The sequence below is a fragment of the Alosa pseudoharengus genome, unplaced genomic scaffold (assembly GCF_046254945.1).
Source record: "Alosa pseudoharengus isolate Yale_2024_CS ecotype anadromous, Long Island Sound unplaced genomic scaffold, YU_APseudo_1.1 YU_APseudo_1.1_scf_9, whole genome shotgun sequence".
NCBI lineage: Eukaryota > Metazoa > Chordata > Actinopteri > Clupeiformes > Clupeidae > Alosa > Alosa pseudoharengus.
This window is the reverse complement of record NW_027468881.1, coordinates 23,987,846-23,997,845: the sequence shown is the minus strand read 5'-3', so window position 1 is coordinate 23,997,845 and position 10,000 is coordinate 23,987,846. Positions and strand designations below refer to the sequence as shown.

General features: G+C 45.9%; 1 protein-coding gene across 1 annotated transcript in view; it reads right to left on the bottom strand.

The window, feature by feature from the left end:
• The window catches only part of magixb (MAGI family member, X-linked b), an 83,747-nt gene that overhangs the window by 30,538 nt on the left and 43,209 nt on the right, over nucleotides 1-10,000 (bottom strand). Inside the window, exons 4-7 of the mRNA XM_076276511.1 lie at nucleotides 7,091-7,210; nucleotides 4,365-4,538; nucleotides 1,701-1,887; nucleotides 659-732 (exon numbers count right to left, since the gene is read on the bottom strand). Of these exons, the coding sequence (XP_076132626.1) occupies nucleotides 659-732; nucleotides 1,701-1,887; nucleotides 4,365-4,538; nucleotides 7,091-7,210 (555 nt within the window). The remainder of the gene's footprint in view (nucleotides 1-658; nucleotides 733-1,700; nucleotides 1,888-4,364; nucleotides 4,539-7,090; nucleotides 7,211-10,000) is intronic.

Sequence of the window (10,000 nt, the reverse complement as noted above, 5' to 3'; positions counted from 1 at the left end):
TTATTGAAAAACAAAAATGCCTTGGCCCATTTTTCTCTAGCATGCTCTGAAAATATATAGCTTTTATTTTCATATTAAATTTTACATGCACAATTGGCTTTATTCTTATTGGCTAACATTTTTAGGCATTTTCCAGGTGAATCGCTAGATTGCTAACAGGGGAGGGAGCATATAAAGGAAGGCATTGTGACGCTTTCCAAATTCACCTGTACTCCATTACCAATTAACATTTGAAAAGCCTGGTACGTTCCCCTGGTCACACTGATATATCTCATCTCAAAGCCAACAAGAAAAACTGGTTTCCTGTGGCATGACCCCTTTATGGATGGAGGAAACACCACCTGGGCCACACAGCATGTCAGCAAAAAGCTGTCTGGCCCTTTTCTTAGGTAGACCTGCAAATCAGAGGCCAGTCACTGTGTCTGAACATGCCCAAGGCTGCAAAATATCACACACACACATACACACACACACACGCACGTACGCATGCACACGCACACGCACACGGTCACGCACGCGCATGCGCGCGCGCACACACACACACACACACACATGCACACACATGCACACACACACACACACACACACACACACACACACACACACACAGACATCCAGACCAGGCTTCTGAAATAACAGTTCCTATAAGAATACTTACAGCCTGTTTTGATGAAGGAGTTTTCCCTGCTGCCAAGTCGAGGGTCATTCCAGTTGGATGTCTTGGAGTTGTGACTGACATAGAAGGAAAACATTTAAACAAATCTCTTTTGTCTCCCCAACTTCCCTTCCCACTGTGCATGTGTTAAATTACATGTATTCATTTGGCAGACACTTTTATCCAAAACCACTTATATATTATTATATCACAAAGGCCATTGTAAGAGCCTTGCTCAAGGGCACACTGGTGGAAACCGGGAATTGAACCCACAACTTTTCAGGCTACTGCATGCTAACCCATGCTAGCCCAGCTCCTTCACCACTATGCTAGCACCACCTCAAATGTAAACTGTCTATAACACCTTTGTCTGTCATAGAGGTTTTCTCTGCTTTATATTGATAAAAGCTTGAATACTTTGGGTAGAATGGATAGATTTTTGTAAAGAGTGGTCTGTAAGTCCCTTTGGGTAGTAATATTATGTTAAGTAGGGCTGGGACAGCTCGTAGTATGTAGTACGGAATATAGTATGGAATCCATTTCCAATGAGATGTCTCCAAGTCATTTTGGATAGTCGTGTGTGTGTGTTTGTAGGGACGTGTGTTTAGTAATGCTTGTGTGGGTCTCTACTCTCCACTCAGTCCAACTAGTATAGATTGATAGAGAGATCTTTTCAAAGAGAATTCTGCAGGGTGGATTGTACAGTTTAAAAATGTTTAGTAGTAATGTTGTACTAATGTAGTAGTAGTAGTAGTATTAGTAGTAGTAGTAACGCTTAAATGAAGTAACTCTCCCCTCAAACTACGTAGTATGGATACTACATAGTATGAATCCTTTTTACAGAGTGAGTTCGGAGGTTGGGTAGCTCAGTTCAGGAATGTTTAGTACAGAGTTAATCCTTTTTACAGTGAAGTTCAGGAATGTTTAGTACGGAGTTAATCCTTTTTACAGTGAAGTTCAGGAATGTTTAGTACGGAGTTAATCCTTTTTACAGTGAAGTTCAGGAATGTTTAGCACTGCTTAGATACAGTGGCTGTCCACTCACTCTACGTAGCATGGGTCCCCTGAGTCGCTGTAGACCATCTCCCAGTTCTGGCGGGACGCGTGTCTCCTGGAACTCCGCCGCCTCCCGAAGCCGTTCTCCAGGGCGCTGCCGTCGCCCCCGCTGGAGTCACGTGATTGGCTGGGCGATAGCGTGGGCGCGGGGAGGCTGGAGGCTCCAGCTGAACCTCCTGAGGAGTGGAACACACACACATACACACACACACACACACACACACACACACACACACACACACACACACACACACACACACACACACACACACACACACACAGAGAGAAACAATTACAATTGCACAGACAACACAAAAACACAATTACGGACACATCCCAAATACACACATACTATACTCATTCTATTAACACACATGCATGCACACACATGGATACAAATATACACACACACACACACACACACACACACACACACACACAAATACAGATGCAGAAAAGACAGCAACAACAACAACTAGAAACTACTGTACGTCACAAAGTTTGAACGAAGTTTCTACGTTGAAGCTGCATTAGACGCAGAAATTTGGTGGGAAGAAGAAGAAGAAGAAGAAGAAGAAGAAGAAGAAGAAGAAGAAGAAGAAGAAGACTTCGGATAACAGAACAGTGCATTTTCATGCACACAGGGGTCAAGTAAACACTAAAAAGAAATCGATCTGCAAGATCAATAGCAGGAGTCCATGCTAATAATATCCATATAAGATCACTGTATCCTATACAACTGCCAGACCTACACAAGTGTCCATCACAAGCAAGACTGTGGAACTAATGTATGCAAAGTAATGTATGGAAATTCAGCCTTAGGTCTGATAGTGTATATACTATACTGGTTCTGCATCAGCTGTTTCTGTGCTATGTTGGCACTAGGAAGTAGTTAATTGCAAATATATACAGTATGGGGAGAGGAATAATAGAGCAATATTAACCAGCTATGGTACCAATTAATTATCTAATGAATTATGTTTTAAATGGAATTTAAAAATGATAGGCTCTTAATTAAATTAAATTAAGCTACAGAATAAATTTTAATTAAGATTAAAATCAGAAACTGACCAGCCACACCTTTACAGAAACTGTATGGCAAATCACTGTGCTTGACCCAAAAACCTCAATCTGCTAATTTTTAGTTGTTTAATTACTTATGATTTAATTAGTTCAGTTTCTCATGAGAGCTCAGACAGAAACACTCACTCAAAAATTCAGAAATTAAACACTGACCATCATGAGAGATCTTATCCTTTTTTTAAAGAAATAAAATAAAGACAAAACCTCTGTGAACTCTATTAATAGGCCTGAGTGAAGTTTTCACGGCTGGTTTAATAGTCAGGAGCACAACATTGAAAAAGTACAGTGACCTTCAAAGACCTCCAGCGGAAATCAGTATGGTGTCAATATGCAAATACGACGCAAGTTCAGCATTATTCTGCGCTCAGGGCTGGAGGAGGCGGTGGCAAAAGAGCAGCTAATCTATACCGACAAATCAGGATGCTAAGTGTGACTGCTGATCGTTGGGGCCAGGGCTCTGTCGTTTGATCAATGACCCAGGACGCCGGGGCGATGGAGAGATGTAGGGAACAGGGGACGGGGAGTGTACAGCAGGACGTGAGATCGCCAGATCTCTGTGGTCGGACACGCTGGACAGGACACATCCCTTCGTTCCTCCCCTGCCCGATAGCCTCCCCTGAGCTACTGTCACTCATGTAGACCGCAAGCGCAATGCAGTCGGAGCCAATGCAGCTCTCTCTCTCTCCCTCTCTCTCTCTCTCTCTCCTCTCTCTCTCTCTCTCTGCCTGCACAGCTGCTGTAACTATACTGTAGAGCCCAGCCCGGTTTCAGCACCACGGACAGCAGAGAAGAGATCACTTCAGCACCACGGACAGCTCTCTGCAGCAGGGCACAGCAGCCACAGAGGGAGGTGAGATAACTACAGGCAATTACCATCCCAATCTCCCTCATTAATCAGAGAACGGTTAGCAAGGCTTTGGCACAGAGACCACTGGGGAGAGGGAAGTGGAGGGGGGTTGCAGTCGGATACATATTTGCACAGACCCAGGCCCAGCCGACACGAGTCTGCATCAAGACTCGCCTCGCCTCTATCTGCTAAACAAACAGATCATCCGAGCAGAGTCACTTCCTGATCTATTTCGGATGAGAGGTTGTTTTTAAAAACGTCCTTCTTTGTTGAGTGAAGATTATTTCTCAAGCTCAAGGCATTATTTATCATTAACAAAAATGTGAGTTTTTTGAGATCTTTTTTTGCCACCTTACTTATTATATGGCTGTAGAATTGAACACTTAACTAACACTAAAGCTACAGAATATCTTGGATATAAATAAAGCATGCACAAACACACACACACACACACACACACACACACACACCCACACACACACACACACACACATACTGTACACACACACAGCAGCAGGAGCAGCAGCAGCAGAGAAATCACTAAAATACCTGCTTTATCCTAACAGCTGTCTTCATCAAGGTTCTCAAGTGTAAATCATCTCTCTATCTCTGCCTCTCTGTCTCCCTCTTCCTCGCTCTCTCTCTCTCTCACACACACACACACACACACACACACACACACACACACACACACACACACACACACTGAGCATCTCTGCTCACCGGACAGTCCCGAGTCCTCCTCGCTGTTCTCTCCCTCCTCGGTCGCCTTCTCCAGGTGGCTCAAGCTCTTGCTGCGAGTCCGGAACTTTCTCAGCAGGTTGCGGTGCTCCTGGTAGGTGATGGGGGGGCTCTCAGGCCCTATGTGAACTGGACGAGGGGTGCCGTAGTAATTGCCTGATTAAAAAAGAAAGAAAAAAAGAAAAACAAAGCAAGGACCATGGATGAATAGATTAAATGAATAAATAATAAATCAACTTCAAATAAATCAAACCATAAAAGGAAATTAATAAATATACATGATGATGGGAGTGGTAACACATGACGGGATTACAGCCAACAGAGTGTTTAGATGTAATGCTGATCTGAGCGCACTACAACCATGCAGCGAATTATCCTCATGGGATTAAGGGGGTAGCATTACCAGGTAGAGCAAAAGCCTGGAAAAAAGGGGTTCTGTTTAAACAAAGTGCACACACACACACGCACACACATACACACACACACGAACACACACACACACACACACACACACACACACCCCTATGTGCCACATTGTGTCTACAATCTGGACAAATGCATAATCTGCATGTACACTTTATCAAATAGAGGGCCCAAATAAAGAGGTGGTGCTGTGTTAATGTGTATGAATTTGACTGTGTCCAGATCACAGACGCGGGTGTGTTTGAGAGGTGGTGCTGTGTTCATGTATAAGTGTGGATGTGTAGATGAGTTGTGTGGTTGCAGTGGCACCTCCACCTGTGCCTGGGCCCCATATTGATCAGCTTAATTGCTGTGCAGGCATGAGTGAGTAAATTAATCGCACGGGCAAGGTGAGGTGAAGATGCTGACATTTATGAGTCTTCGGCTGCCGTGGTGACACATTTCTCTATGCTAATGCATCCGTCCTCATGGCAACGGACTTCCACTCGGACACGGCCCGAATCCGGCTGGGTGCCGGTCCAGGTCCGCCACAGAGTTGGTGGCGGTGAGTGGGGCCGGCTGAGCTCCTTTAATCAGAAAAACGCTTCATCTCCCCGGCGGGAACCATAAATCAGCCATATTACCAGCGCTAGGCATTAAACACCTGGTGTCCCCGCAATTCAGTATGCAGCCGACTGAAGCCCACTTAGCTCAGAGGAGAGGAGATGAGGGGAGAGGGGATAGAAGAGGAGATGGGGGGGTGGTAGAAATATGGAAGGGGAGGAGGGGAGAGAAGAGGAGATGGGGGGGTAGAGGAGATGACGAGAGGAGAGTGGTAGAGAGGGGAGAGGAGAGAAGGGAGGAAAGGTAAAGGGAGGAGAGGAAGAGAGGAGAGCAGAGCAGAGAGGAGGGGAGAGGAGTGGAGAGGAGTGAAGGGGAGGGTAGAGTGAGGAGAAAGGAGAAGGTAGAGGGTAGGTGAGGAGAGAAGAGGAAAAGAGGGTGGATAAGAGGAGAGGAGAGTGTGTTGCTGCCAAATGGGCTTGTTTTATGTTGACGTGTTTTAATCACATTTACATAAATACCCTCCACGGCCCCTCGGCTATGTAGTGTGAAGCTGGATGACTGCGTCCGCTGCAAAACACACCCAATATGTTCACCATAATGAGTCCATTCAGAGGCCTTCTGAAAGAGCCTATCCCATTACTGGGAGAGACGGGAGAGAGCAGCGCGAGGTCTCTATTGAAATGCTGTAAAGGGGCCATTTCACCTGCTTCATGAAAGGCCCTAATAAGGAGATGGATGCAGGATCGGATCATTTCTACAGCACAGCCGGCATCCACATAATGCATCTGCATATCATGATCATTTCAGTCAAAAGAAATGATTGAGCTCAAATAGAAATGATATGGGCTGTCAAAAAGATTAGTGACAGGCAGCAGTCATTATATGCTGTATTTATGATGTGATATATACTGTATATGCGATTATTTGCAAAGAAAATCAAGTCTCCTGAAGGTACCTTTGAAAGATGAAAACTACTCAGTACCTTCAATGTGTTACTGTAATTGAATAACTGACTCAACCTTCATAGAATGTCTAACAGCTTACTCCATAAACAGGAACTCCAGCACAAAGGTAGCCAGTGGGCTAATGTTCTATCACAATGCCCATGAGTTAATAAATAAATACATATTTTGTTTTGTTTTATTATTTTAAATAACCTTTAAGGGCAAGGCTAGTGTACAGGCACTGCCTTTCTAGACGTTAACATCGGTCCAGCCAATGGCTAGCATACTATTCTACTCCAGGTCTTCTCCTCCTTTCTCCTCTACTCCCAGTCTTCTCGTCTTCTCTGCTCTCTTCTCCTCCTTTCCTCTCTCCTCTCTTCTCTTCCCCTCCTCTCTCTTGCCCTCTCCTCTACTCCAGGTCTTCTCCTCCTCTCTCCTCTCCTCCTCTCCTCCCATCCTCTCTTTTCCTCTCCTCCCATCATCTCTCTTGCTGACCTCTCCTCTACTCCCGGTCTTCTTCTCCTCTGCTCTCCTCTCTTCTCCTCCTTTCCTCTCTCCTCTTCCCCTCCTCTCTCCTGCTGTCTTTTCCTTAACTTCCCTCCCCTCTCCTCTCTTCCATTACCTCTTCTCTCCCCTCCTCCAATCTCTCTCCCTCTCTTTTCCTTTCCTCCCTTCTTCTCCACTCCGCATGACGAGCATTACACAACGTGCCTCTCCTCCGAAGGCCAAAGCACTGAGTCACAGGCATGAGCGTTGAGGGAGAGTGATGCGAGGAGGGGGTTGTGACCCCTGACTGACCTTTGAACTTGCCGCTCTCCAGCAGGGCCCCGGACTCCTCCAGAGAGAAGAACTCCTCGACCGAGACAAAGTTGTAGTCCACCCCAGGGATCTCGCCATCACGAGGCTGCCTAGTGGTGCCTGCACAGGGGATATAAAGACAGTCAAGACAGTGTGTGTGTGTGTGTGTGTGTGTGTGTGTATGTGTGTTTGTGTGTGTGTGTGAGTGTGTGTTTGTGTCGGCTGGTGCCTGCCGAGGGGCCAAGGAATTGAACAGTGAAAGAGAGTGTATGTGAGTGTGTTTGTGTGTGTGTGTGTAAGTGTGTGTGTGTGTGAGTGTGTGTGTGTGTGTGTGTGTGTGTGTGTGTGTGTGTGGGTGTGTGTGTGTGTGTGTGTGTGTGTGTCTGGTTGTGCCTGCCGAGGGGCAAGGATTTAGACAGTGAAGGAGTATGTGTGTGTGTGTGTGTGTGTGTGTGTGTGTGTGTGTGTGTGTGTGTGTGTGTGTGTAGTGTGTGCGTGTGTGTGTGTGTGTGTGTGTGTGTGTGTGTGTGTGTGTGTGTAGTGTGTGTGCGTGTGTGTGTGTGGGTGTGTGTGTGTGGGTGTGTATGTGTGTGTGTGTGTGTGTGTGTGTGTGTGTGGTTGTGCCTGCTGAGGGGCAGGGATTTAGACAGTGAAGGAGTATGTGTGTGTGTGTGTGTGTGTGTGTGTGTGTGTGTGTGTGTGTGTGTGTGTGTGTGTGTGTGTGTGTGTGTGTGTGTGTGTGTGTGTGTGTGTGTCTAGTGGTGCCTGCAGAAGGGATATGGGTGAGAAGAAGGCTATTTTTAGATTCACTACATAAACATCTATTGCTGGGAAATAAAGAGTTTCAATAACACTGGAGGTGTGTGTGTGTGTTTGTGCGTGTGTGTGTTTCCCCTCCTGTGTGTGTATATACATATTAAATATGCATGTAAGGAGGGTTGTATTATGCATGTATGTGCATGTTCACAGGAATAAACTATAGGCTTCCAGTGTATTTGTGCAAAAGAACGTGCTGCTGATGTGTGTGTGTGTGTGTGTGTGTGTGTGTGTGTGTGTGTGTGTGTGTGTGTGTGTGTGTGTGTGTGTGTGTGTGTGTGTGTGTATATATGTGTGTACATGTTTGTGTGCATGCCTTCATGTGTGTGTGTGTGTGTGTGTGTGTGTGTGTGTGTGTGTGTGTGTGTGTGTGTGTGTGTGTGTGTGTGCATGCATGTGTGTGTGTGTGACATCCTCAGTATGGTGTGGGTGACAGACATGGAGCCTCTCTCTCTCTCTCAACCCCATTAGTCATCCATCACTGTCATCATCTTCCACCTCCTCTCACACCAGCAGGACAAGAGGGAATCCTATCTCATCATACCGCACAACAACCTCCTCAACATGTGTGTGTGTGTGCGTGTGTGTATGTGTATGTGCGTGTGTGTGTGTGTGTGTGCGTGTGTGTGCATGTGCATGCGTGTGTCATTGCAAATGTAGCGGCCTTGTGCCTATGTGTGATAAGCCAAACAGGTGTATTTATATGTGTGCAGATGTGTGTTGTATGCATGTGACAGTATAAGAGTGTGTGAATTAATTTTCTGTGTGTGTGTGTGTTTGGGTCCATGCCTATCAGGGACACACTCAACTCATTCTGCTCCTCTAATTAAAATGTGAGGGCTCATCTCCTGATGAAGCCTGATGCAAACATTATTTCTCCCCTACCCTCCGGTGGGACACACACGTCCCGGCAAATGGGTGAGAGATAGTGAGAAAGAGAGGGTGTGTGTGTGTGTGTGTGTGTGTGTGTGTGTGTGTGTGTGTGTGTGTGTGTGTGTGTGTGTGTGTGTGTGTGTGTGGTTATTAATGACACTCATGTGTCTGTATAGGGGTGTGCAGGGGAAATATCTCAAACAAACATGGCATGGAATAGGGGTCCAAAGATTGTGATGTGTGCGTGTGTGTGTGTGTGTGTGTGTGTGTGTGTGTGTGTGCATGAGGGACAGAGGGGATTATTGACAGGCAGAGCCTCCTCTCCTGCTGAGGGCCAGAGTTGGGGAGTAATTAAACACACACACAGACACACACACACACACACACACACACACACACATTCATATCCACATACCTTAAAGCCACTGACAGCACACACACACCCCTCAAAACCATTGACAGCACAGCACAGGCAACATCAGTCTGTGTGTGTGTGTGTGTGTGTGTGTGTGTGTGTGTGTGTGTGTGTGTGTGTGTGTGTGTGTGTGTGTGTGTGTGTGTGCGTGTGTGTGTGTGTGTGACTGTTTCTATGTGTTGGTGTTGACTGACGTCTTGCCCAATTTTGAAACGTGGCCCCAAGCAACCCCAAGAATCAGCACTCAACTCCCCTCCCCATCCACACACACACACAAACACACACACACCCACACCTCCCAAACAACACAAAACGCCTATTCCACTCTATGGCAGGAAACACAGACCTTGATTAAATATTGATCGTTCCATGCCCACTGTATAAAATACATTTACATTTCAACCTGTCTCCACCTACAGCACACAGAGGGGCATTCATCTCTTGAACATTACTACACCCTTCTATGGAGCAGTAAATACTGACGACCAAATGATAACTCAAAATGAATGACGCTCAAAAGAGGAGGATGGTGGTTTAAACTGAGCATGCTCCTAAAGAGCTGTCAATCACCCGCAGATAAACCCCCGTGGCTCTGCTCCATCATCTGTCTTAAATGAGGCGTTTGATTGGGCAAAATTGGATGGTCGTTAAAGAATGATAATAACGGATAGTAATCATCAATCAAAAATTTTAGTCATCAGTTAATTTCAAGGCTCGCTGTGTGTCACTCAGGAGGTAACTGGTCCCTTAGTGACCTAAATTTGATCTCTTTCGAACCACAAAATGAAGAGACGTGCCTACTGCTG